The sequence below is a fragment of the Micromesistius poutassou genome (assembly GCF_964030765.1).
Source record: "Micromesistius poutassou genome assembly, chromosome: 1".
Classification (NCBI taxonomy): Eukaryota; Metazoa; Chordata; class Actinopteri; order Gadiformes; family Gadidae; genus Micromesistius; species Micromesistius poutassou.
Window position 1 is genome coordinate 11,751,061 of NC_140271.1, and position 27,927 is coordinate 11,778,987.

The window sequence follows — 27,927 nt, forward strand, 5'->3', positions numbered from 1 at the left end:
GTCCCCCCCTCACTCCTTCATCCTTCACCTCCCCCCTCTCTCCCCAGTCGACTCTGGCCTCTTGTACAGCACCCATCACATTAAAGCTTTTTGTGACATTCTAAACCAGAAACTACTAACCCTAACCCAACAGAATTGACCACAATATTTCAATCCTCCAAACATACATCCTCAAAACAACTAACTGTCAGCGTCCCTGACTTTCCAGCGCTATAACATACAGTTCCTTGTAAGTACATTATCATCGCCTACACCCCAACTAGTATGCAGCGTGTCGCTGAAAGCTCATCATATGTTCACGCCTTTAAAAGCCGTGGCATCGCTCTTGGCTCCGCCGCGGCCTCGCAGTGATCAGCGTGTTCTGAGTGGGCCTCATGATGAGCTCATTCAGAGGGTTCACATGCTCCACAAGCTGCTGTCCGGGGGGGAAGGGGGGGCTTTGTCCCGGAACCTGGAATTTCCACAGCTGAAGATCCGCTTCTACAGCAGATTGAGCGAAGTACAGTGAGGCGGAGAAGTAGTGGTAGGGAGAGATCATGATCGAACACGAGAGAGAGAATGGGTGACGTCTAGCTGAACACTTCATATAGAAGATGGGTACTCCCATGGCAAGTGGCTATGGATTATATCTGACTAAAGTACACATAAAAATCCACTCTGGAACCAGACCAAGTGTCAATTGATCAAGGTTCAAATTGACGTTATCGTTGATAAGTTGAAACGTGTGAGGGAAGTCTAGGGAGACGAGAGAGGGAATGAAGATGTTGAAAACCATTAAAGAAAGCCCTGAATGTCATTATTAAAGATCCAATGTATGTGTGTGTGTGCGTCTGTGTGTGTGTGTGTGTGTGTGTGTGTGTGTGTGTGTGTGTCTGTTTGCGTGTGTATGTGTTTTCATAACCATTCCGTTTGTGCCATACCAGTGAGCATCAGCAGCTCTGATTCTTGCTGTCTGTAAGCGTGATCAAAGCTAAACTAACAGGGCTACGTGTCAAAACAGTCGTGCTGTGAAACTGTCATGTCGTGAGCTCCGATGCTAGTGTGCCAAACTTACTTCACTGGATGTATCTCTGAGTCATTCCGGGTAGGGAAGCCTATCTGTTACATTTCAGTTCTTCGTTCTCTATTCTGTTTCCACTGCCATATGCATTTGATTCATTTTCTGTACTGTCATGATTCATGCAATTTCTGGGATGTATCTTCAGGGTTGATGGCACTTATTATGAAACCTATCAAACCTCGTGTGAGATGGATTTCACACGACCGTTTGGTATTTCCCGTTGGTGATGATATGCACTTAATGCAACTACACACCACTCCTCAAGAGAACGCATTGACTTTAACCTCAACCAGTGTTGCACAGTAAATCTGCCAGGAAGATATTCTGTATTTAAATATATGTTGGCCTATGTAGGCCTGGGCATCATTTGAAGAAATGTAATTTAGAGCTTATGAGAAAAAGCTAGCTTAGGGTGTTCAGGGATTACATTTGATTTAGGTGCCAAAATGACAGATTTTTTTGTTCTGCAGATCCCAGGATTTTCATGTCACACACACACACACACACACACACACACACACACACACACACACACACACACACACACACACATACAAATCCAAATACACACACACACACACACACACACACACACACACACACACACACACACACACACACCATGAGGGGGTCAACCTGACAACTTCCCTTTTCTCTGAAAGTTATATTTTGTTACATTCTATTTTATAAGGATGGGGTTTTCTGCTTTAGATACTGCACCATTTATAATGAACATGTAATTTATTTTATATGATTGATATTTTAGTAGAAACCGGTGCCATAAGAAATGTTTTTCATGTTTAGAGAGAGAAAATGGGTTTGTAGATAGCATTTTGACATAATCTGGTCACAATATTTACATGTTGGATACTTTATATTCTTGCTCTGTATTTTACTGAAATTTAGCAAACCCTGTTGAAGATATTGTGGGAAATGTATCTTTGTCCTTGGTGCCAAATCTATGACCATTTGTACTTGTTCTACTTGTATTGAATGCTGTAGTCTACACACAAACCTAGAACAAACCAGAGGTTTTTCAGGCAGCTATTGTGGTACAAAAGTTATATGGATACATGTTTAGTAGTTAACTGCCATGCATCAGGAAAAACTACTTGTTTACAATTTAAGGTGATATTCAAAGACATTTGCCCTTGGTTTACAAAAACATCTGTTTCAAATACACATGAATGTTCTGACAGGTATATTTATTAAGTGTCATATATTCAAAGCAAGATTAATATGGGCCCATCTGGCACTGCCATTTGTATTTCTGTAAATTTCCCTAATTGCAATAAAACTCATATCAAAAATCATGTTATAAAACCATTTTATTTATTTGGTTGAGAAGCTCAGTGGTTTATGTTTGTAGGCTCTAGAACAAGGTGGTCACCCTCTTCTACAAGCAGAATGAGCTCCTTTAATACATCACTGGCTGCCTCCCAATAGGGGAAAGGAGAGAGTGGGGTTAAGGGGGAATGTGGGCCTTGGGGTTGAACCATAGCGGGGGCTGTTTATCTCCAGGCTCTTATCTGCTTCTTCTTCCATGGTCTGAGGCTGTCTGGCAGAATGTGTGTCCGAGGGCACAACCCCAAATCTGGAGAGGGAATGGTGTAAGCCCACAAGGTCAAAGCGGATATAATCCACAATGGTGACTTCTCCACCAGACCAGCGGGTTCGGTTGTGAGTGTGGTCATACTTAATGTGTTGGTTGCTGTCACATCCACGGCAACAAGCTGGGGTCGCCCCTGGGTATCCCAGTAACGTCAGAGAGCATCTTTGTATGCAGCCGCATCGCAGAACTAAAACGACAGTAAGACGTTCTAAACGCTTTTTCAATGTGCAGTAGTATTTGTAGTATTTGTAGGAAGTGTGTGTCCAGGGGAAACCAATTGACTCTAGGACCTCACCACCCTAATATACAGTAGCCTCTCTTCACTGCCAGTCTCATGCAACATGGGTGTAAAATCCATTAACCAGTTCATGGAATATCTTAACCTCAGAACTTTTAGAATCCATTCAGCTGGCTGTATCGTCTCAATTGAGCGCTAATGAATACCCTCATTTGTTTGTGACTCCTTTGGGTTTTTGTGTGAAGTAAACCGCAACTAGGCTTTTTATTAGCAACCCACCACCTCTTTTCCTGCTCACTTGCCTCTCTTCTGCTGCAGATGAAGCACTTGGGATCATCATAGACACCTCTCTGGATGAGGCTAAACTAACTTGATTGATGTTAATGTTCCAGGCGTTCAGGCGTTCGAAACCCTCCCGTAGGACCCTCCGCATGGACACACGTCCTGATTGCTCCACCTCTCTTCTGCGATTACCTCATTACCTGTTTACTTAACCTACATTTCTGTAAGTTAACCAGATACTACCCTTTGGACGTTGTGTTTACTTCTCCGTGTGAGGAAGGCTAGGGTGGGTCCGGTTGCTCTTGTCACCCCTGGGGGTCTCGCCGCTGCAGGGGCATCATGTGGTGGGGCAGTTGGTGGATTCTGGGGGCTGTTGGCTCCGCGCTACTGGCAGCGGTTGTAGTGTACTGTCTGACCGCCGGGCGAGGCTACAAGGTGTTTGATGAGGACTGCCTGAGACCGCCCGCAGCCCTGGTCACCGACAGCAAGCAGAGGGACGAGAGACTCAAGAAAGGTTTGTGTTGTCATCTGTTATTGGCTTTTTCATGTTCGCCCGTGTGTCTTTGTCATTACTGTCATGAGTGCCCCCATCTATCGGTCTACCTTTTCTAAGTGTGTGTGTGTGTGTGTGTGTGTGTGTGTGTGTGTGTGTGCGCGCGCGCTCCTCCAGGCTTCCGGGCAGACCGGGTGCCCCCAGCTCTGGACGCGGTGGTGATCGGCAGCGGGGTGGGGGGGCTCTCGGCCGCTGTCGTGCTCGCCAAGGCCGGGAAGAGGGTGCTGGTCCTGGAGCAGCACGACCAGGCCGGGGGCTGCACACACACCTTCCACAACAAGGGCTTTGAGTTTGATGTAGGCAAGTACCCCGGGAGCACCTCTTATGGCGTCAGAGCCAGGAGGCAGTGTGTGTGTGTCAGGGTGGCCTGCAAGGAGTTGAAGTTTATGGGATCCATTCCACACAGTTTGTGAACACCAGCAGTGTCTATCGATCTGTTGATCCGTCCTTACATCATCCGTCCATCCACACATCAATCATCCATCCATCATTCACCCTTCACCCATCTGTCCCTCCATCATAATGCGCCAATCCATCATCCATCCATCCAATCATCTGTTATCCATCCATAATTCACCCATCCATCCATCTCTTATTCACCCATCCATCTCTTATCCATCCAACCGTTCCATCCGTCATACTGCACCCATCCATCCACCCATCTCTTATCCATCGCTTCATCCTCCATGTATCCAACCGACAAACCCAACCCCGATCCAACCCTCCATCCAGCCCCTGTGTGTACCTCTGTGTGCAGGCATCCACTACCTGGGGCAGCTCCACGAGAACAGCCTGCTGCGCGTGGCTCTGGACCAGCTCACCGAGGGCCAGCTGCACTTCTCCCGGCTGGAGGAGCACTTTGACACCGTGATGCTGGGAGAGCCACACCAGAGAAGGTAAGGGGACCAGGGGAGAGAGGGGAAGGCAGAGGATGTGGACTGGAGGATTTGGTTTTCATGTTTTCTTTTATTGCATGTAATATTAGATTTTCTGTTGAAAGAAATTCAAGTTTTTTTCCCTTGAAGAAAAGTATATCTAAATCAAAATCATCGTATTAATAATAAACAAAATAAAATTAATCAGATGCATCATTCAAAAAAACATTCAAAATCATTTAAAAACCAATTACATTGCACATTTAATTTAGTGACAAAACAAATCTAACCAAAGGTTTATATGAACCCTTCCTCCAATGAAGGAAAGGAATTCTGAGGATGTCATTAGTTTTCAAAAGGGAATTTGCTAAATGGATAATTAGTTATCCATGTACGTGGTTAGGCTTGAGGGTCACCATGAGACAGTGAGAGAGACGGGTGGGTTTATGTATGCGACGAGGATGACAGATCGCGGTGCTATGCTGGGAGGCGATAGCTCTTGCAGTATTTGTGTGGTTAAAGTCACTGGTGGTGAAGGAATATCGGTGCTCCTCCCTTTGTGTCCCATACAGAGAATACCACATCCACGCAGGGAAGACGGAGATGAAGGACTGCTTGAAGAAGCAGTTTCCTGGCGAGGAGAAGGCAATCGATGAGTTCATGAGGCTCATGAAGGTAGCTATGAGAAGGAAGTCTATTTTTCTTTTTAAAGGGGACCCAAACTCCTTGACCCGACTTTGATGTTGCCTACAAACGTGTGTGTGTGTGTGTGTGTGTGTGTGTGTGTGTGTGTGTGTGTGTGTGTGTGTGTGTTGCAGCTCGCATCAAAGCGAACCCCACTCATCGCTATGTTGAAGATGGTTCCCTATTGGCTGGTTCACTTCCTGGTGCGGACCGGTCTGCTGTACAGGATCTCCTCTGTGTTCCGCCTGGCGACCACCGGCCACTCAGAGATGATGTCCCGCCTCACGCACAACAAGGACCTGCAGGCCCTGTCGGCCTACCTGTTCTACGGTGCGCGCATGCACATGCCACACACGCACGCACATGCACACACACATACTACACCAAACACACCACACCAAACACTCACAGCACCACAATAAGCACGTCCACATCCATCCATGCATGCGTTTGACGCCCTGCTACTCCGCCCGCTCTGCAGGCGTCCCCCCCAAGGAGTCCAGCTTCCTTATCAACGCTCTCCTGCTGCACCACTACAAGCGTGGCGCCTACTACCCAGTAGGCGGCGCCAGTGAGTTCGCCTTCCACATGATCCCCCTCATCCAACGGTCGGGCGGCGCCGTGCTGGTCCGAGCCCCCGTCCAGCGTGTCCTTCTCAACCAGCAGGGCCGGGCATATGGTGAGCATATGGTGGCCTCCCGGCTGGGGGAGCAGGCCCTAGTGGCCGACTCTGGTACTGACATCCGCTTAGCCAGTTTTGAGTTTTCAGTTTTTTCACTTGTTTCAGCACCGTTGTGCTCTCTAATAATAGCTCTAATAATACGCATGCTCAATATGGGTGACCAGGAAATTGTATAATGCTAACCAGTTCTTGTTGTACATCCGGTGAGGGACAAAGTGCGCAGTGCCTCCTAGTGGAGGGGAGGACTCCTAATATTGGTTTGTCTGTGATGGCAGCTTGTTTCTCAAAAACATTAGCAAACGCGTTTCTTTAATGATGATCAATCTTCTGGTGTAGGTAAAGAAATTGGCATATATATACGATTCACGAATTGGATCATCAATACTATGAAGTGTGTGTGTGTGTGTGTGTGTGTGTGTGTGTGTGTGTGTGTGTGTGTGTGTGTGTGTGTGGTCAGGTGTGACGGTGCTTAAGGGTGGGGAGGAGATGGAGGTGCACGCCCCCGTGGTCATCTCCAACGCCGGGATCTTCAACACCTTCCAGAAGTTCCTGCCCAAGCAGATCCAGGACAAGCCTGGTAACGAGTCCCAATAAGACGTGGATGATGGTGTATTCTGGGGCGAGCATGCTTCTGAGGCACTCAAGGGCAAGCTTAACACCGGCCCCTGCACACAGTGTCTGGGATACCATTACTTTGTCCTTGGTGCGAAATCTATGACCATTTGTACAACGTTTGTACTACATTTGTTTCTTTTGTATTGAATGCTGTAGTCGACACACAAACCTAGAACAAAGCAGAGGTTTTTCAGGCAGCTATTGTGATACAAAAGTTCTATGGATAAATGTTAAGGAGTTAACTGCCATGCAGGTCAGGAAAAATGACTTGTTTACAATTCAAGATGATATTCAAAGACATTTGACCTTGGTTTGCAAAAAATCCTTATTAAATTCACCTGTACGGTCTCACTGGTATATTTAGGACTTCTAGTAATAAGTTACCATCTGTGTGTGTGTGTGTGGGTGAGTGTTTGATATGCATACCTGTATGGATACTCATGTTCTGGAGGTGTGTATTGCCGTGTGTTTCCCTCAGAGATAGATGCCATAGTGAAGCGCATGCGCCACGGTATGGGATCCTTCCTGGTGTTCGTGGGCCTGGATGGAACCAAGGAGGAGCTGGGCCTCGTCTCCACCAACTTCTGGATGTATAAGGACAATGACCTAGACACCCTGTGAGTCGCTTTCTCCTCCCCCTCCCCCACACAGACGTTCAAAAAACATAGTGGGTCACTTACTTTGTAACTAGTATGAAGAAATAGATAGATTGACGAATACAAGATTATCCATTCTTTGATTCCTCTTGCTGTAATCTGAGACAGCACAAAGAGACTGGGTCAGAGAAGAAGACATACCACTTTGAAAGACCAATGGGAGAGGTGTCTTGGAAAGTGTGCTGTGTGGTGTGTGATCCTATTAAGGATAAGGGTCAGGATTCCAGATCAACTCAGTGCATGACAAACAGATAGAGCCCTGTTGTAGTCCCACAGTAAGCGTTCAGTCAGCCGGTTCGTAGCAATTAGAGAGCTGCCCTTTACACTGCTAACAGAGCGGTCATGTGTGGAAGAGGAGACGGAGACGGAGCAAAGCGATTTGAAGATGCAAGCACAAGACTGGCTGACATCACAGCGTACGCTTAATAGAAGATAATAGGGAAAGCCACAAAACCCAGCATTGAACTTGGACCTATACTTAGACCAACTGTTTTGTAAATTGAAAAATATAAAGCGTTTGCTTCATAGTTAATGACTATAATGGACTGCATTTATATAGCGCTTTTCTAACCAGTGGCCACTCAAAGCACTTTTACAATATTGCCTAGCATTCACCCATTCATACACACGTGTGTGTGTGTGTGTGTGTGTGTGTGTGTGTGTGTGTGTGTATGTAGAATGGATCGTTATTCATCGCTCAGCAAAGACGAGGTGTTGGGCAACATCCCCATGATGTTCATTACCAGCCCTTCATCTAAAGATCCTACCACCAATATGAAGCAACCAGGTACACACACACACACACACACACACACACACACACACACACACACACACACACACACACACACACACACACACACACACAGATCAATGTATTTTAACCTTTAACAATAAAGTTGCAGTATATTTTATTGTAGTGTAATATATGTATAATAAGGCTACACATCGTAATGTGTAACCGATTCAGAGAAGATGACTCCTGGTCTCCATGGAGGCTTAATTGTGTCCCTTTTTAGATAAGATTTCACTTCAGACCATTTGGCTCCAGGGCACAAGTTACACTGCAAATTTAAATGTCACGCAAACATTTATCTGTTCGTAGGGTTCGGAGGGGGTCAGGACACAGTGTATTTGATTGTCAATGACATTCACGGCCATGGGTTCAATTCCTGCCATCGTCTAGCTCACTGCCAGCCCCCTTAGAGAAGATGTCCCCTGTGTGCCACACTGACCACTAGCTGTTGTGTAGCACGATGCAAGTTTCTGCGTAGGAACTCAACTAGCCTAATTTCTCTTTGTGTGTGTGTGTGTGTGTGTGTGTGTGTGTGTGTGTGTGTGTGTGTCGTGGGCCAGGCAAGTCGTGCATGACCCTGCTGACCATGGCGCGCTATGAGTGGTTCGAGCAGTGGGAGGGGACCAGGCTCGGCAAGAGGGGGCAGGACTACCTGGACCTGAAGAACGGCATGGCCCAGGAGCTGCTGGGCTGGGCGCTCACCGTCTTCCCCCAGCTCAAGGACAAGGTGTGTGTGTGTGTGTGTGTGTGTGTGTGTGTGTGTGTGTGTGTGTGTGTGTGTGTGTGTGTGTGTGTGTGTGTGTGTGTGTGTGTGTGTGTGTGTGTGTGTGTGTGTGAAATCCGTCCGACTGTCTATCTGTTTGCTGAGGTGTGTGTGTGAAGCCATTACTAAATCATCCATGGTGTGTGATTCCCTTCTGAGGACACCGTCGCACCATGTTCCCTGTCTTTTACCTGAGATAATATATTGTTCACATAATGCAACACAATTGCTACAATAAGTTGTGTGATGTCAATGTGCACGTGTAAAAGGACATGATCTGTCGTACTGATAATGACGTGTGTGTGTGTGTGTGTGTGTGTGTGTGTGCGTGTGCATGTTCAGGTGGTGATGATTGACGCGGCCACCCCTCTGACCAACGTCCACTACCTGGGCGCCATGCGAGGGGAGATGTACGGTGCCGAGCACGACCTGCAGCGCTTCAGCCCGGAGACGGTTGCTAGGACGCGGCCCCAGACTCCAGTGGAGGGGCTCTACCTGACAGGTGAGGAGGGGCCCTCCTGTGTGGGCAGATAACTGTAGAGAAAGGCTTCTGAATTGTTTTTAAATAATGCAAGTCAAGATTTAATCCTGAATGACGGAGTTGCTTTGTGTGTGTGTGTGTGTGTGTGCGTGCGTGCGTGCGTTGCTGTCTCTGTGTTTGTGTGTGTGTGTGTGTGTGTGTGTGTGTGTGTGTGTGTGTGTGTGTGTGTGTGTGTGTGTGTGTGTGTGTGTGTGTGTGTGTGTGCGCGTGCAGGTCAAGACGTGTTCTGTAACGGCATGGCGGGGGCCCTCCATGGGGGCCTGCTCTGTGCATCGGCGGTCCTCAACCAGACTCTCTACATCGACCTGTTGGCCCTGAAGAAACGCCTCAAATACAGAAGCCACCATCACAAGAGTTGCTAGCAGTGATGCAATCATCGCTAGTTCCGCGCTAGCTCATCGACCAAACAGGAAGTCTGAGAAGGATGTTGCAATTCCAAGGGTATCGCTATGTGTACTGGGCCACGGTTAGACCCTTTAATAAAAGTAACGCAAGGTCAAGATTTACTTAGAATGTAACTATTTCCACTGCAGCCAAATCTGATGAAGGAGAAAGCATGTGTTGTTGGTAGTAAAATGTAAAAAGTTATAAAAAATGAATTGTCATTGTTGTTTTGTCTTTTTTTTCTGTGTTTTCAGTGGGATCATTATATTACTGTAATTAGAATGAATAATTGATAATACCTAAAGATAATATCACACATTGCATCATCTGAATAAATAACAGAAGCAAAGCTCACATTAGAAGCAGATGTTCTACTGTATTCTTTTAGATTGATGAATTTGTTGGTCCCCTCTGAATTTCGGAAAATTTAAAGCATATACTGTATGTCCTCTTTTGTATTTGTGTATGTAGACATTTTGTATCTCTCTCTCTCTCTCTCTCTCTCTCTCTCTCTCTCTCTCTCTCTCTCTCTCTCTCTCTCTCTCTCTCTCTCTCTCTCTCTCTCTCTCCATCCATCTATCCCTACCAACCACAACAGCCGTCTTTCAACGGTAGGAAAGAGGCCTGATCTTCTGCTTATGTCATCATGAAGCTCTCCATCAGTGGATTAACCACCCGTTGTCACACAGACGACACATCCTTTGGGTCACTCTGATCCATTATGTGCAGCTACTCCGAACCAAACCCATGACTGTGGAGGATTGTGACTCACACACTGGCAGGACAGCATTCATTGTTTGCCCCAAATAGCAAGAAGATGCCTTACACGTGTTGCACTTAAGCACTTAAGCACTTGCAATAAAGCACATTCTGATTCTGATTCTTATGATGAACAAAGTGAACACTCAGCTGTGCTGTGCTATTTCATTAATACACAGGATCAGATGTTATAATCCCTTGTGCCAAAATCGAAGAAAACACATTCAGAAGCCCCTGTCCAAACCAACCTTATAAGCAAGCTGGCTACTAAGCTACCAACCAAAGGTGAAAAACACGAGACAACTAGCCCAACTAACAGCAGTAAATACAGCAGTATGCAGTAAGCAGAATATCATTGGGGTTATCAAGTGGGCACCCTCTTTCACAGATGTTTCATTAAGTTAGGCCCACGACACCTCCTGAAGGCTTAACAATGAAACCAGCGTCCTGGATTCACCCCCCTCAATGCTGCCACCACATTGCCACATTTAATGCATCTAAACACTCTCTTTCCTGCATCGTACCCCTAGCCCTATCCCTAACCCTAACCCTGACCAAACAAACACGTTAGCACATTAGCCAACGTTAGCACATCTGGCTTACCTTAGCTTGCACCCCAGGAAGTATTTTTTCTCCTTACCCACAGCCATTCACTTGCTCATTCTGCTGCCACAGACATGTTACTAACTGCCTGCCTCAGACTTCATCCACAAATACCCAGTTCAGTCAGCAAGCTAATAGCAGATCTAGCCACGAACCCCCACGCACCGATTTCAATAGGCCTTAGTCGCATACCCCAGCCTCGCTGTGCTGCCTCTCCAGCCATCTCAGCATACTTCGCTTTCTTAAGCTCATTAGCTACTTCAACTCTGTCTTTGTGCAACTATGTATGCAATGTATATATAAGTTTATGTTCAAAAGAAATAATAACAATAGTAAATACGTTTTAGTAATCAAATAACTAATGTATTTCAGTCGACTTAATGTTACACATCTATTTTTGTTTAATGTATATTTGTATTTTACCAATGTAGGTCAACGTGTCAGTCTTGTAGGTTTTTCTTCTTCTGTTCCAGTTTAAATGTGTAAAATAATGTTTTCTTCTGTTGTGTCCTGGGACCCCATACTCATATCAAGGGCCCAAGTGGGGTCCCGAGCCCCAGGTTGGGAACCACGGCCATTTAATAGGCTAAGTAATTTTTGCTTTAATAATAATTCTAACCTTCAATGTAATTTTGAATGTCTAATTAATTTTATAAAAGTTTAAATTTTGCAATAAAAAGGTTTATATATTATGTTTATCATTAAACGTCAGAGGTCCCGCGAGTACTTTGGTTGCCAGATTGGCAAGATGTAATGGCCTACTAAAGATCTAAGATTGCTGACTTTATTATTGTATAAAACTTAAAATACATGTATAATATATGTATTTAATACAAACTGATATTTTACTTGAATTATTAACCATTTTAACTTCATTGGCTTACTTACAATTGTTCAAGGGTTTTGTCGGTCTTGGCAACCCGTTCGGGAGAATTGTGCAGATCGCCGTCGGGTGACCGAGTGGAGGAAACAAAGGAGCACCCAGTGAGTGTTTTTATTTTATTCAAGAAACCTTAAAATTATCTTTATTTTAGTTTGTATATATTTCGGTACAGATGATGCTTACTGTGAGCGTTTGGTGGGAGTTATTTATTTGATTTAGGTGCGATATTAAACGTGTGTGTGCGATACGCTATAAGGCTGTCCATCGATCGCTAGCCTAGCCTACTGTTAGCTTCACTTCTTTATTCACCAATATCTCCTCAGTTTACACAGAATTAAGATATTAGGGGGCTGGGTGTATGATTCAGCTTTCATCTAATACAAGAGTCTTGTAATACGTTTAGTAACGCTCAACATTTGTATTGTTTGAATGGATCTGTGTGTTAGCCGGTGGCTAGCAGGCCCTGTCCGCTCACTATGGTTCACGTTAGCGAGCCATTCATTCAAGTTATTCTCGTTATTCTCTAACTTCAAATGCTTACTCTTTGGTGGACTGCTCGAGTTAGAACAACTTCTCCATGCAAATTGTTCCTAACGATTTCTTCTTTCTGTCATCCAGGTCCATATGTTGACAAGGGTCTGATTCGCTGCCACCATGTCAAGTAAGCGAGGTGTTTAAACCTGAATACTATTATGTGAATGATTGTACATTAGTTCAATATCGAAGTGTTAAAACATGCATGCTATTCTATGAATGAATGTGGATTAGTTTAAAATCGAGCTGTTCAAATAGGCATGCTATTCTCTGATGTGTACATTAGTTTGATATCGAGGTACTAAAACCTGCATGCTATTCTGTTAATGATTGTACATTAGTTTAGTTTAGTTTTCTTCTAGTAACTAAAGACATGCATATGGAGCTTTATGTTTTGCTTTTTTATGCTCGTATCTTCTCAGGAACTACATTTCATTGTATTTTACAAATATATGTATTGATTTATGTCTGTACATCATTTATACAATATTTGTCGATGGTCCAATGCTAGCTTCACCACACAGATGTAACGTTATTGTGTTATAAATGGGTAGAGGTAGCTTGTAATTACTATTTTTATGAGTCCTAGGATTTATCAAAACATTGAAAGTTTTGTGTACTTAATATTTTGTTGTTTCTTTGTCGGAATATGACATACATTGTCTTTGATGAAAATATAGTGACCAGTGATTCAGTCCAGGTACTGACCCGTGTAAGAACCACAAGTAAAGGATCTTGATCATGATTCATATTTTTTTGAGTGACTCCAAATTAAAACTGATGACACTGTGACACTTTTTGTTGTTACTGGAAACACAAATGGTCTGGAGAATGACACACATCTGACTATTTCCTGGAACACAATCACTCAGGCACCATAGGTAACATGTAGTGATGGATTGAAAACATGACCATACTACTCCACAAAGTCATAGATTATCCTATAATGCACACCCCAACGCTAAAGTTATCACTAGACCTGGTATAAAACATGTCGCTAGCTGTATGGCATAATTTGGTTCACACTGAAGAAAATACTTTAAGGGGCCGTATTTTACCACTGGGTGTGTGATTTGCCCTGTGACATCAGAAGTGGGAGTGTCCACCTAGATGTATGATGGATAGATATGCATCCCAGTTGGAAGAGTCTGCGGTGTAGGCTGGAAGAAGCATGATGTGTCCATCATGCATCTGGTTGGCCGTGGCTGTCCCCTTGTGGTGAAGGCTTTTCTTGTTTTTCTCCACAGAACGACCATCATATGCCCCTCCCCCTCCTCCAGCCCCCGCAGCAGTAAGTATTCTGCCTTATCTCATACCCGCTTCCAGTACGCCTGGCATTGCGTTGTTGGGTTTTTATGTGAATGTGCAAGCGTATACCCATTATTTAATCAGTCAGGCACATTGCGCTTCATGTGCAGGTGAGCTAATTCACCCGTTAGTGCTATTTAGCTGAGTATGTCCCACAATGCACCAGGTTGGTGATGTTAATTAATGAAAATATTGCGTGTTCCTAATATTCAGTATTAGCAAATGGACCGTTCACACTAACATATTGTTTCAGCAAGTAGTGCTCTCCTAGCAAGCCGAGTGATAAGACGATAATATGATGATGATGATAAGACGCACTCGTTTGCACTGCCATGTTGCTGAAACCTTCATCTCTGCTCTTTGGTGGAGCCTTATATTCAGAGTGTCTCATAAGGGGAATTCCTAACCCTGCAGGGTCAATGCTCAGATAGTTTTGCCTCTGTAATGCACTCATATTTCTGTTTAAGCACAGTAATGGGGCCGATGGCACAGGGAGAGCACAGATTTCCTGGCAGTCGATGTTGGTGTTGTTCAAAATAGATTCAAGCTGTGTGTGAGATGCTGTGTCATTTCTGGAGAGAAAGTTGTCGCACAAGGGGAACATTTCCCTTTTTCCCCTCGACATTGTGCCGTTGTTTGCTGGCTTATTTTGAATGTGCGCCTGCTAACTAGACCACTTAGGTTACAGACCCGGTTGGCTTTGCCTCGCAATGCGTGCGCACCGTGTATGCAAATCATTACAAACAAGCAGCAGCAAAAAAAAATCCATTTTATTGATTTATTCATTTGAATTGAGTTTTCTTATCCTTTTTTTCTACACGTTTATCCCTCTTCGCTCCTCTTGTTCGTACGCCATATCTCATTCGTGTTTTGTCTCATTTGTCTTCCATCAGCAGTTGCCCTCCACCCCGGGCTTTGTGGGATACAATCCTTACAGCCATCTGGCCTACAACAACCTCCGCCTGGGCGGGAGCTCGGCGGGCTCCAGCAGGGTAATGCACTGACCTGGACGCACTTATGGGGGCTGGGGTGGGCAGGTGGGCAGTGGGTGGGGAGGAAGTGGATGAGGAGGAGATAGTGGGTGGGGGTAGTGCTGGGACACTTTAGATAGGTGGCCCAATACCAGTGATTTTTATTTTATTTTATTTTTTGAAGGGTGAGTGGATTTGAATAACGCAATAAGAATCCACACAACTTAAACAAAAGGTTAACTTAAAACAAAACGGAATGGAGACCAGACATATAAACCAATGGAGACCAAACATAGAAGGTTGGTTTTATACGGGTGGGGGACGTTTGAATAGGAGTAAACAAATGGAGTTGTTTCTCCAAGGACAACACAACTTCTGCTTTACGGGAGCAAAACAAAGGGCTATCGGGCCTCCCCGCTAATGTTGTCATTTGGGTCTCCATACCCCCCCCCCACCCCCCCCCCCCCCCCCCCCCCCCCCCTTCGGCCCCCCCCCCCCCCCCCCCCCCCCCCCCCCCCCCCCCCCCCCCCACTGCCCGAGTCATGCTCAGCCCTTCATGCCACAGCTTGTTGTGCTCTGTGCATGATTGCATTATTGATATCATTTTGTTTATGATCACCTGCTGGTTGTGCTCCTTGTTGGTTGACTTCAGTAGCACCGCCGTGCCCCTGTTATCTCTTCTGACTTTTGTGTTCTCCCCCCTCTCTTCTTTTACCTGTTTAGGAGATCACACCAGTGAAGGTTATGAACTCAATTTGTCCTTTCTAGATATTTTTAGTCAGCCACTGGCCACTTCACTATTAATTTATTAAAACCACACGCCACTTGAATGGGGTTTGCTTATTGTACTTGAACATAACTCATCCCATAGATTGTATAGTCAGACGGCATTTAACCCAAAACACATAATCTGAGCTGGACCCTATTATTAAGTGTATTTTGAACACGCCAGGTGCTTTCTGATCCCCATTTATTGATTCGTAGACGTAAGCCAGCATCTCCACCCTGTTCACCAAGAGAGCCTGTAGTGTTGGCACCATGTGACTTAAATTCGATGCTTACTCACATCCTCTCTCCCTTCTCCCTTTAACTCCCCGTACTCTGGCGACCAAAACAACCCCTTGTTCACACCCTCCCCCCTCTCCTTCCCCTCTCTCTCTCTCTCCACAGAACTCCACGGGCATCACCGTGCCCAAGCCCCCTAAGCCGCCAGACAAGCCCCTGATGCCTTACATGCGGTACAGCCGGAAGGTAAGCAGGAAGGTAAGACACCCATCCACGGTGTCTGCTTTTACTGCTTGTCGGGTCTCCCCACTCCTCTCTCCTCCCCCGTCCCTCCCACCGTCGCCGCCCTCCTCGCCACACCTACAACATCATCCGCCCTCACCCAACCACCACCACCACCACCACCTCCTCCTCCTCCCGACCTCCCAGCACCCGAATGGAACATTGGGGTGGGGTGGGGGAAGGGGCACACTTGGTTGTGTCTCCCTCTCTTGGGGGGGGGGGGGGGGGGAGCCGGGGGTGGCAGAGGTGACGGGTGAGGGAGAGGCCCACAGCGACCCGACGACGAGGCCAGCTGTCATCAACACTGGCGTCGCGTTGCCGACACACTGGGGGCACGCCCCCCCCCCCCCCCCAATTCACCCATCCCATCATCTTGCTCCCTCGTCATGCTCGCTGGCGTCCATGGGTGCTAGTTTTGAAGAGCAACGGTCTTGTCGACATGTCTTGCCTGTTTGTGTGCTCTTCAACACACACACGTGTGTGTGTGTGTCATCCGTGATGCTGCTGTCCTTCCGTTCTCTCTGGTCGACCTCCCATCTTCTCCAGTGCTGTCTTTTAATTGGCTTAATGGGTTTCATGCCATGTAGCCATTTGTCGATAACACTAACACATTAATTATAGCTTGAATCTGCGTGCTCATAAGTAGTATGTTATGATGCTAATTATGTCAAAACTAAGTATTGCAAGTGTGTTTGCATAACTCTGGCTATGGCATGAGACCTTTAAGTGTATGTGCTGAGCCACGACGGGGGTTTACAGTGTGTGTGTGTGTGTGTGCGTGTGCGCGTGTCAGGTCTGGGACCAGGTGAAGGCGTCCAACCCCGACCTGAAGCTGTGGGAGATCGGTAAGATCATCGGGGGGATGTGGCGAGACCTGACGGACGAGGAGAAGCAGGACTACCTCAACGAGTACGAGGCAGAGAAGGTGGGTTTGATATAAAAAATAAAAGCGCATAAAATGACTTTATTGGGCCTTGAGGTAAAAGGATTCAGCAGTGACCAATGCTGCTTTGGTATTTGATGGCCCAAATAGCAACGTTTCAAATGTCAGAAAGCGTGGACTGATTTGAGGGTGTTCCCTGGTCCAGATCGAGTACAACGACTCCCTGAAGGCCTACCATAACTCCCCGGCCTACCTAGCTTACGTCAACGCCAAGAACCGCGCCGAGGCGGCCATGGAGGAGGAGAGCCGCCAGAGGCAGACCCGCATGGACAAGGGGGAGCCCTACATGAGCATCCAGCCCGCCGAGGACCCAGACGGTAAGAGACAACGGCACCACCACCTCCCGGTGTGACCCATCCTAATAGCTGGTGGTAGGGGTAGGAGTCCTACTACCACCACCACCACCACTTCCTCCCGGTGTGACCCATGAAGGAATGGATGTTGGGGTGGGAGTCCTACTACCACCACTGCCGTCACTCCCCCATGGTTCATACCGGGATCCGGCTACTAGGCTTAGCACTAGGCTATGTAGATGCCAGACCATGTGCACCACACTATATACACATAGTGTATTTACCAATACAAAGGTAATATTCAATTTTCAACCAAGTGAAGGTTAGTCATTAATGCCATGCAGATAATCTACCCTGATGACATTTAATGGTGTACACCTCAAGGGTTTCCGTTTGGTTAAAGTAAGAGAATGGTTAAGAACATGCTCTGTCTCTCCCCCGGACTCTCCCATCAGACTACGACGACGGCTTCTCGGTGAAGCACACAGCGGCCGCCCGCTTCCAGAGGAACCACCGCCTCATCAGTGACATCCTGAGCGAGGTGGTGGTGCCCGACGTGCGCTCGGTGGTCACCACCGCCCGCATGCAAGTGCTGAAGAGGCAGGTGCAGTCGCTCATGGTGCACCAGGTAGGAGCTCGCACCACACCGTCCTCCGTCACCACTCCTGTCACCGACTCTGCCCTTCTGTGGTTCACTCAATTCTTCCCACCATTTTTCGTAATCGATTAATCTGTCTATTTTGTCGATATTTGGTGACCAGTTTTCGTTCGAAGAATACCATTGAGCATTTCTCTAAGGTCTTTATTTTATTTGGATGACAAAGGCCATTATGTAATGCAACACAAAACATTTGGACAAAGGCCTACTTATTTAATTGCAAAAAAAAAAAAATTGCTTTAAAACTGACAAAGCAACTTATTTTAATTGTTTTATAAACAAATGTACAGTTTTTACATTAATGATCCATTTGTAAAAAATTGAAGTGAGGCCATTTAAATAATTACATTTTGAATATTCCACGTCAGCATAATTGATTGGGTGTCAGGCCAGGATTTGTTGTCAGGTAATTGTTATTGTGCCATTAGCGTAGCTCGGTGCTCTGCTAGTCTCACTCCCCTCACTCTCCCCCTCCCCCCCCGCAGAGGAAGCTGGAGGCGGAGCTGCTGCAGATCGAGGACCGCCACCAGGACAAGAAGAGGCGCTTCCTGGAGACCACCGACTCCTTCAACACCGAGCTGAAGAGGGTGAGTGAGGAGACCCAGGAGACCCCTAGCTCAGGACCCCCGTAGTGGTAGGCACAGGGACTGAGACCACCTAGCTGAGGGCACAGGGACTGAGACCACCTAGCTGAGGGCACAGGGACTGAGACCACCTAGCTGAGGGCACAGGGACTGAGACCACCTAGCTGAGGGCACAGGGACTGAGACCACCTAGCTATGGTCCACATCTGGACCAGCCTGCGGTATCCTCAACCCCTCCTGTCTCCTTCCCTCCAGCTGTGCAGTCAGAAGGTGGAGGTGGACATGGACAAGCTGGCAGCAGAGATGGCGGCGGCGGAGGAGGCGGCACGTCGCCGGGCGGAGGAGCGGGAGCGCGAGGCGGCGGAGCAGGCGGAAAAGGCGGCGCAGCAGGCCCAGGAGAGGCAGCAGCAGCAGGAGGCCGCGAGCAAGGCTGCCGCCGCCGCCGCCACAGCGGCAGCCAGCGCCGTCGAGCAGAGAGACACCGCCTCCGCCGGGCCCGGGGACGACACGCCCATGCCCATGGAGACAGGTGAGCTCAGGGGGAGGGAGAGGGAAGGAGGAGGAGGAGGAGGTACACCGGGAGGGAGAGAGCGACAGGTGAACACAGAGGGAGAGAGAGGCTTGTTTTGAGTGGGTGAGGCAGAGGCTGTTCTGCTGATCTGCTTGTGTGACTAATCATCACACCTCCCCACACAAAATAAACTCACTGCCTTCTTTGTGGTGATAAACAAGCACGCACGTGTAGGAACTTCTCCCCTCTCGTGCCTTTTACAATGAATTATAAATTCATTATATAATGTTCAAGTCAAAACAAAAAATAAAATATCGATGTCACAATCAAGGTCATCTCTGAACCTGTTGAAACCACACTAATGACGTCTCGTTCCCCTGTGTGTCCCCCCCCAGACGAGGCCCCGTCCTCCGCAGCGGAGGCCTCTCCCAGCCCCCAGTCTGCCGACCTCCCCCCCGCCGCCCCCACGGACAAGACCAGCCCCGCGTCCGCCGAGCCCCCCCGTGAGAGTGCTCCGCCCCTGGCCAACACCGCCGCCATCACCACAACGGCCGCCACCAACAGCGAGGAGAGCAGCAGCAGCATGAGCAGCGGGCCCCCCGCCTCCCCCGAGCGCTCCTCCGTCACGCCCGGCGCCGCCGGTGGCTCCGAGGGGCCCCGCACGCCACGGGAGCCCAGCCCGGGTGCCGCCTCCAACCCGCCGCAGTCCCCTCCGTCAGCCACACCCCCTGCCCAGGCCACACCTCCAGCTGCCGCCTCCGCCTCCTCCTCCTCCACCACCACTACCACTACTACTGCTACTTCAGCTGCTGCTGCTGCTGCAGAGGAACCGGCCCCCAGTCCGCGCCCCCCTTCTCTTCCACCACAGCCCGCGCCGGCCGGCAACCAGACGGGCCAGTAGAGCCCGGGCCAGCCTGGAAGGGTACTGCAGGGTCGAGTAGAGCCCGGGCCGGCCTGTCAGGGTACTGCAGGGTCTAGTAGAGCCCGGGCCGGCCTGTCAGGGTACTGCAGGGTCTACGAGTGGTCCTGTTTTTTTCTTGTATTTTTTTTTTTTATTATTCCTTCTCTGGCCGCATTTTGATGGATGAAAGTCGTCTTTCTTGTGAGACGCCACCACATAGTCACCTCCCCACACGAGGGCTCCAGGCAGTGCTTGCTTTTGGTTCCAATCCAAGGACTCTCCTGCGATCACTCGCCACACCAACACTTGTCTGACCGATCTGGCACGAGGCTGGCTGGCTGACCGACCGCCTCACTCGGTTGTTGACATCCTCGTCCCAGATTCCCCAGTATGTCCTGCATATACACATCTTGTCACCGTCGGCAACTACTCTTGCTTGTGTTCAGTGTGTGTGTGTCTGATCCTCACGGGTCAGTCCAGTGTGAACAGACCTCAATAGAAGCCAATATCCCTCTAGTTATGTTTTGCTTTTATATGATTATTTCTGTTCTCCCTTGGTTGATGATTGAGGAGGTGGAACAAGCTTTCTTTGAAAACCAACCAACGCAATCGTTGAATCAGGATAACGGAAAGCGTTTTGTAGAATCGTTTCTTGTTTGTTGACTTTGTTGTAGGCAGACATAAATGGTGTGTAGCGTTTGTCCAAATAAATCTGGGTCTGACTCCTGCCTGTTTTTAAGATTTAATGTCAACGTTTTTGTATTTCGGGTCTGATTCGCACAATGCTCCGAATAGACTCCCAATAGACTGCTAGTCTGATAATATATTCAAATTTGGTTTGTGAGTATTGGACTCTTGTTTGAAAGGTAAGCTTTTCACTCTGCTGATCTGGATTCAATTACAATTTTTTAAGATTTGGAATAGTCGTCTATTGAATATTATATTCAATAGATATTTTTTGGTATTATTACATTTTTTAGATCTAGCTATTCCATTCCCTCACAACATGACCTCGACAAACTACAGGACTCATTCCAATATCGACCTCTTTAGCATCAAAATGTAATTTTCCTTACTTGAATGGGGATGTTTAGTATTAAGGCTCTGAATTTTTTTATTCTTTATTTTGTACATTGTTATCTTATGCCTAATAAACGATGACCTCTTTCTTTTAGTGGTGTGTGGTTTTATTAAATGAATCATCTTACTCATTAATGCAGTTGTGTTGTCAAATAGAAAATAAATAAAAAACCGAACTTCGGTTGCTCATTAGACCTTTAATAATACTGTAGCTGGTGAGGTCATATCGGACTCGCAAATGATAGGTGGAAGTTTATTTTATTTAAAAATGCAACTGTTATTGTCCTATACGGCCATTTTCCATGATTGAGCCATATTGGGTTCGGCCACAGGAAGAGTCCCCAGAGGCGGCTATGTGCGCATCTTCGTCACCAGCCACACACGCCTGTGGAGGAAAGGCGCACTGATCCTCCGCGTATTGCACATACTTATCACAGTAGTAGACTTATAGTAATATAGTTATAACTTCTAGTCATAATAATGAGCTCCAGGAATTGCGCACAGTGCTTCACTGTCATGCTACTTTTCCAGAGTCTGCAGATCAGAGTCGCGGCGGAGTATTCTTCTTCCAAAAGCGACTCGGACTACGAGTTCGGGGACTACCGGGGGAAGTGGTGCATCGACGACCACGGCTACGTGTACGCCATCGGAGAAGTTTACTACCCGAGCCCGACGGCGTGCCCGTGCACCTGCACCGTGGACGGCCCCGTGTGCGTGCGTCCCAAGTGTCCCCGCGTGCACCCCCGGTGCACCCGCATCAGGTACAAGGCGTGCTGCCCCGTGTGCGAGGCGGTGGCCAAGGTGTGCGTGTACGGGGGCAAGACGTACCGGCTCCTGGAGGAGTTCAGGGTGAATATGAGCCGCTACCGCACTCATCTTCCCGGGGCAGGAAAACAACATGACTCGTATAGCCTAAGTTATACAATATGACATAAAACATTTTTTTTTTTACGATAATACATTTTTATTATTATATTATAGCCTTTTCCTGAAATATGTCCTGTTCTACAAGCAGGCCACGGTTGAATGTCTCCCCACTCACCCGATAGCCTTTGATGGAACAATACCAATGAGCCATTTGATGTGCGCACTTCAGTCGCGCGTTTATTTACGTGTTATTATTACGTGTCATTATATTACTTTAATGATCTATTATCTTACTTATCAATAAGTTATTAATTATTGGATTATGCCAAGTTAGAGTTATACAAAGGGAATTACCATATGCACGTTCATTAGTCCGTCATAGTGAGAGAGGTCGATTATTGATTAGATATGATGTAACCGATGATGTGTTGTTGACATGATAATAGGTAATCGATAATAGGCAACACAACGACCAACACTGGCATGCGTTGGGGACTCCGGGTCAGCAGATAGATGTGTGTGTGTATATGTGTGTCCCACAATAAGGGTTTTCCAGTTAAGTGCACGCAGGTGTTATAGGTGTAAATTGCGCTTCCAACAGCATATAGTCTATGAAAAAGTGTCATTATATACGGCTTCATTGCCCACGTGAGGAGGCATGTGCATTAATGCATGTGGACTGATCCGTATTTAAAAAAAAACTTTTAACAAATCTTTAATTGTATATTGGTATAGGGAAGTATACATGTTGATCCACCACAGTAAAATTGATTGAAAGTCCAAATTGAAGCCATACAGAAGGAGCCTAATTAATCGATCCATAGGCCCACATCGAGATGGCCCTTAATTGACTACGTGTGTGTTTCCGTCCCTCGTGCGCCAGTTGTCCCGCTGCGAGCGGTGTCGCTGCGAGGCCAACAGAGAGGTGTACTGCTCCATCTCCGACTGCCCCGCCCCCCACTGCGTCGACCCATCCTTCGAACCCAATCAATGCTGTCCGGTCTGCAAGTCCGGTAAATACCACTTCATGCCTTTAGCTTAGAGTTGTATTTCATGGATTGAACACGTTAGTGGTCATATAGGCTGTGTGTTGCTGTCACACATAATGCATGAACGAACGTTCGCACACACACACACACACGCAATATTTCCATTGGACCCCCCGTTGATCTGATGTCTAAAATTAGTCCCTTCTCAGTGGGATGTGTTTTAACTGGGCGGTGGTGGTGGTTACGTCACCTCATCCAGCGCTGTGGGACTGGCCCCATTATACTCACATGTGGACAGAGGAGGAGACATGATGAGGAGCACAGAAGATAAGATAAATAGACTACACGGCCGTCGTATTATTCCGTTATGTAAAATAATATATTTTAAATTGAACAAAATCTTAGTGTTATATTGGCAATTACTCACCATTTTATTTAAAAAAAATCATATTTAATATTTGTTTTAATATTAATGTTTTCAGTTTGGCTCATTTGGAGAAAGTTTTGGTAATCGATGCTTCGCATTGTTGGTCATCTTTCTCCGTTGAGTCTACATGGTTCTCGTGACTAGTGCAGGTGTGCTACATTTACTGTCCAGTAGACAGCGCTACTTCACCTCAAACTTTTTTAAACCCCTCAGACAACATCGATCATATCACATTTAAAAACATGTTTACTTTGAGGATTCAATGTCAAAATATGTTCAAATGAGAGTGCTCGACAAAACAGCCAATGCTTCCTGTTTGGGAATTGAGGATGAAATAAAGGGGCAGACTAACCATAAAGGTGAACGGTTGAAGCTGGCACTGGACAGACCCCCCACCGCCAGCAGCCTGTCTGTTTTCAAGAGACCTGGCATTGCGTGCGTCACCTCAGCTACATGGCAGGCATATGGTCAACATGGAACCATCACAATGCATTTCATGTATGAAATTCCCATCCTCATTACATTGAGAGATCTGTATGTTTGAGATGAACACCAACATTTGGCTTAACTAAAACCCTTACCATCCAAAAAGGTCCTAACTGTTACGCTGGGAGCCAGATAATCCCTGCAGGCGAGCGGGTGGACATGGACGACAGAACCGTGTGCTACTGCACCTACCGGGAAGGCTCCTGGCACATCCACCCCCAGGCCACCTGCGAGCACCAGCCCCAGGACAGCCCTCCTCCAGCCACTGAACAAGAGATCCCCAGGAGCAATGACGAGGAGTACAGAGGATTCAGCCCCAAATGGGACACGATACCGTGACCCACTGGTGACAGCCTCTTGCACCAATTACATAGGATTAGAAGTCACTTCCTTAATAAAGAGCCTCCCCACCTCAGTGTAGAATCGTTTCACTGAACAGTTAATCACTGCACTCCTTATATTATTTCTTGCCCATCAACATAATTTGATGAAGGCATCCTCTTTTTATTAGAGTTTAAATCACCACTTTATCCCAAACCACTGTACAGAACATTACTACTTTGAACCTGCCAAATGCCATTACCAACAATGTAATTATTTATGTGTACGTAATTAAGTCTGCAATAAAATCCCCCAAATACATTTTCCTCTGACTGCAAGAGACAAATCACACCATGAGACCGGGCCGACTTTACAACAGTTTTTATTGAAAACAAGACGTGTCGGGTCAACTCAGGCTATGCTTCCAGCGTTGGATGCGATCCTTGGCCACAGATCTGCACATTCCTTGGCCACAGGGCCTGTGATGGCAGAACCTGAAGAGAAATGAGAAGTCATTGTGAGGAGAGTGACACATTGGTCATATACTTTAACCACTTCAGAACTGCATGAAGGAAGTTCAACGTTTTATCTCACAGCAGTACACACAAATCTATAAACTATTTTAGGATGCATTTTGGAGAGCATCTATCCAAAATCTTCCATCTGGATATGAGGTCAAACCCTTTAAAGTTGCAATGTGCAACTATTACACTAGCTCAAAGCTTTAAATAACCTGAATGGTGGTTTCAATGTTATAAAAATCATTCTAGAACTGATATTCTCCAAATTAGAAATGCTGATCAGCCTTCATCTATTTGTTAACAAGAATGGTACCCTTAACACTCCCAAAAGTCCTTTCCCACTCATGAGCCAGCAGAGCTACACTAGGTATTGTCACACAGCTAGTTCAGTTGATTGAATGCTTTAAATACTGAAAGGCTCCTGCATACTAACTCAGAGTGGCTCAATGTACACATTCTGACTTTAAGGGCCGTTTTAAATAGCCATGCGAGCTAAATACCCAGCAACTTTTCATGATTGGTTAAAATGGAGATTGGAGGTTTGCTTTGTACCAACACTGATTGAGATTGGTCAGTCATGGAAATGCACCGCCATCTCACCCACAGTGAAGGGTTTAATATTCCCTTCTAACGACAACTCACCCAGCCACTAGAAAGACCAGGCAAGCGCTTTTTGGAAGGGGTGGGCATGCAAATACTGCATTACAGTTGAAACCAGTAGGGCAGAAAGCTCACCTTTCATTTCTCCTTTAACGTTTACTATGACCCCCGCATTGTCTTCAAAGTAGAGGAAAACGCCGTCTTTTCGTCGATACGACTTCCGCTGCCGTATCACCACCGCAGGATGCACTGTGGAGAGATCGGGATGTTTTGGTCAAAGCGTCAAAAGTCAAGATCCCCATGTTTTCTTCCTCCCAGCCTGATTTACACAACAAATGTTTTCGAGATAGGCAAAACAGACCTGGTCAAAGAGTGAAATTAGGTAAGGAAATGTTAGCCCCTGCACAATGATAATAGGAAGGGTTTGTCCCAACACTGATTGAGATTGGTCAGTCATGTTATCCACCGCCATCTCACCCACAGTGAAGGGTTTAATATTCCCTTCTAACGACAACTCACCCAGCCACTAGGCAGACCAGGCAAGCGCTTTTTGGAAGGGGTGGGCATACACAAGTTAGTCTTTACTAAAGGAGCTTTATTCTTTGTCAATAATGTCAATAATAATAGTCTTGCACCACAAAACATTTAAAGCACTTGTGGGCATTATCCCATTGAAAAAAGTATTTTATCATAGGAAAGTCATTCATGAGGACTGTAAACCACAGTGCATGTAAACACTAAAGTAAAAACTAAGGAGCTCCATTTTGGCACTTACCCTTTTTTCTGAGTTCTGGCTTGCCTTTCTTCACTGTTGCCATCACCATGTCACCCACTCCAGCAGCGGGCAGCCGGTTCAGACGACCCTTGATGCCCTTCACAGAGATGATGTACAGGTTTTTGGCCCCTTCAAGGAAAGGTGGAGGAGACAGAGCACAAGACCTGATGAAATCAACAGCAGAGCCCACACAAGAGAGTGATCATAGGAGCCTGCAAGCCACCCAGCTGACGGGTGCCCAGCTAAATTTAATACGTTAAACCACCAAGATAAACATGAAAAATGGGTTGCTACACAAAACATAACTCACAAGGCATTGAATTTAAGTGGAAACTACTCTTAACATATAGTTATGGTTTGTCCCGACACTGATTGAGATTAGTCAGTCACGACAATACACCGCCATCTCACCCACAGTGACAGACTTGATATTCCCTTCTTACGACAACTCACCCAGACACTGGACAGACCAGGCAAGCGCTTTTTGGAAGGGGTGGGGATACGAGAGCCCACCAGTGAACTATTCCAGTCAAGTTTCTTAAAAGTCAGAAGCCTCTCCTGGAGCTTGCACATGGGTTTAACCGTGCAATGCCACGCAAAGTCTGCCCTTACCTGTGTTGTCAGCGCAGTTAATAACCGCACCCACTGGGAGACCCAGTGAGATGCGGAACTTTGCTCCAGATGACCCACCACGTCCTGTTGAACAGAACAAAAACATACATGTCATTAACTTGCATTGTTTTCCATTGAGAGAAGCCTACCTGCAACAGCTAAGTCGATATAAATTGAAATGTCTTGCGTGTGCCAACTGAACCATTTGATGAGAGCTTTCAATGTATACAAATTGGAGGCCTTTCCACCAAGATTACAGCTGCTAGGATTTATACCAACACTGATTGAGATTGGTCAGTCATTGAAATACACCGCCATCTCACCCACAGTGAAGGGTTTAATATTCCCTTCTAACGACAACTCACCCAGCCACTAGACAGACCAGGCAAGCGCTTTTTGGAAGGGGTGGGGATACGAGACCCACCGGCAAACATGTAACCACAATGTACCAGAAGACTACGTCTTTGCACGTTCACAAATTCTTAGATAAACCATTTTTTTCAAAGCATGGTTATGACTTTTAGTATAGTAGTATCAAGTATAAATATACAAAAAGCTGGACGACATAAGAGAAGCAATAAACACTAGCCTCCATGCTTCACGGTTGTAATTCAAGTCAATTGAACAGGTTAGCATTAGCTTCAGTTGATGCACTTAAAGGCAGCATTAAGTTAGTTTGTCCATACCTTTCTCATATTAAAGTAAACAAAACGTATCAAAAAGCCTCATCCACGTCGTCCGAGGGCAAAGAACCAACATCCGAACCCATTTTCGCCTTATCGTTTAAAGGCTAGCTAGCTACATGGGCTTCTGTCGCTAGCCAACACTAATACATGTCATAACTATTAAATTGTTTTCTCAAATGAAACAATACACATATAGCTGTCAGCGCAGGATACATTACAAAAACAAGTATGATTTTCAGCTCGGATGAAGAAGTCTTATTGTCAGATGGATGTAGATATTGGAAGGCAATCTCACCGTACCTCTCTTAGACATTGCGGCCGAAGGGAAAGAGGACGACGGAAAAAGGAATTGTGGGATATAACGATGCACAGATCACCATCCGGGTCGCAGTTAAACCAGCTCGGGGAGCTTACAGCGCCATCCAGTGGCGACTGTGAGAACTAGCAGCACGTGTGTTGATTCGGAGAGGGTTGTTTCACGTGTTGCCCATGGGATCCACGATAATCAGTGATCAGTGCACGCAGTCGCGTAGGTTTCGTTAGAACATAGGGTTTTTGAACCAATATGTGCCTTTTCTGCATCAATT

At 46.5% G+C, this 27,927-nt stretch overlaps 4 protein-coding genes across 11 annotated transcripts; 3 read left to right on the plus strand and 1 right to left on the minus strand.

Annotated features, from left to right (window-relative positions):
* Positions 1-3,531: 3,531 nt before the first annotated feature.
* Positions 3,532-9,719, plus strand: LOC311385158 (all-trans-retinol 13,14-reductase-like; the record flags this gene model as incomplete). Its single annotated transcript, XM_084488712.1, has 12 exons — positions 3,532-3,706; positions 3,863-4,045; positions 4,503-4,641; positions 5,193-5,295; positions 5,439-5,634; positions 5,786-5,983; positions 6,444-6,563; positions 7,080-7,218; positions 7,935-8,044; positions 8,614-8,780; positions 9,159-9,318; positions 9,571-9,719. The coding sequence occupies 12 exons, from the start codon at positions 3,532-3,534 to the stop codon at positions 9,717-9,719; spliced, it is 1,839 nt and encodes a 612-aa protein (XP_084344838.1).
* A 2,313-nt stretch (positions 9,720-12,032) lies between these two features.
* Positions 12,033-21,138, plus strand: LOC311333520 (SWI/SNF-related matrix-associated actin-dependent regulator of chromatin subfamily E member 1-like). 8 transcript variants are annotated; one of them, XM_084463393.1, is made up of 12 exons: positions 12,033-12,087; positions 12,605-12,647; positions 13,768-13,811; positions 14,722-14,820; positions 15,523-15,540; positions 15,970-16,062; positions 16,880-17,011; positions 17,175-17,346; positions 17,778-17,950; positions 18,466-18,567; positions 18,820-19,093; positions 19,471-21,138. In XM_084463393.1, exons 2-12 carry the CDS (start codon positions 12,641-12,643, stop codon positions 19,974-19,976), a joined length of 1,620 nt encoding a protein of 539 aa, XP_084319519.1. In that variant the 5' UTR covers positions 12,033-12,087; positions 12,605-12,640; the 3' UTR covers positions 19,977-21,138. The 8 variants fall into 8 exon arrangements, with proteins under 8 accessions (XP_084319519.1, XP_084319517.1, XP_084319520.1 ...); XM_084463391.1 differs by having other exon boundaries at positions 12,039-12,087; positions 12,605-12,656; XM_084463394.1 differs by having other exon boundaries at positions 12,039-12,087; positions 12,605-12,656; positions 15,970-16,050.
* Positions 21,139-21,572: 434 nt separating this feature from the next.
* Positions 21,573-24,164, plus strand: LOC311391402 (brorin; the record flags this gene model as incomplete). Its single annotated transcript, XM_084488757.1, has 3 exons — positions 21,573-21,905; positions 22,807-22,936; positions 23,932-24,164. The coding sequence occupies 3 exons, from the start codon at positions 21,573-21,575 to the stop codon at positions 24,162-24,164; spliced, it is 696 nt and encodes a 231-aa protein (XP_084344883.1).
* Positions 24,165-24,510: 346 nt separating this feature from the next.
* rpl23 (ribosomal protein L23) lies at positions 24,511-27,697 on the minus strand. The gene is made up of 5 exons (XM_084488354.1): positions 27,641-27,697; positions 26,655-26,738; positions 26,043-26,171; positions 25,403-25,516; positions 24,511-24,640 (listed from the first exon to the last, which is right to left on the minus strand). The coding sequence occupies exons 1-5, from the start codon at positions 27,651-27,653 to the stop codon at positions 24,558-24,560; spliced, it is 423 nt and encodes a 140-aa protein (XP_084344480.1). The 5' UTR covers positions 27,654-27,697; the 3' UTR covers positions 24,511-24,557.
* Between the last annotated feature and the right edge of the window lie 230 nt (positions 27,698-27,927).

Excerpts from the sequence above, each read along its gene's own strand:
- rpl23 (XM_084488354.1), bottom strand. Across the intron at positions 25,517-26,042 it reads GCCAGAACTCAGAAAAAAGG|TGCATCCTGCGGTGGTGATA; the intron begins GTAAGTGCCAAA and ends ATCTCTCCACAG. Across the intron at positions 24,641-25,402 it reads CGTTAAAGGAGAAATGAAAG|GTTCTGCCATCACAGGCCCT; the intron begins GTGAGCTTTCTG and ends ATTTCTCTTCAG.
- LOC311333520 (XM_084463391.1), top strand. Across the intron at positions 17,951-18,465 it reads AGTCGCTCATGGTGCACCAG|AGGAAGCTGGAGGCGGAGCT; the intron begins GTAGGAGCTCGC and ends CCCCCCCCGCAG. Across the intron at positions 19,094-19,470 it reads GCCCATGCCCATGGAGACAG|ACGAGGCCCCGTCCTCCGCA; the intron begins GTGAGCTCAGGG and ends GTCCCCCCCCAG.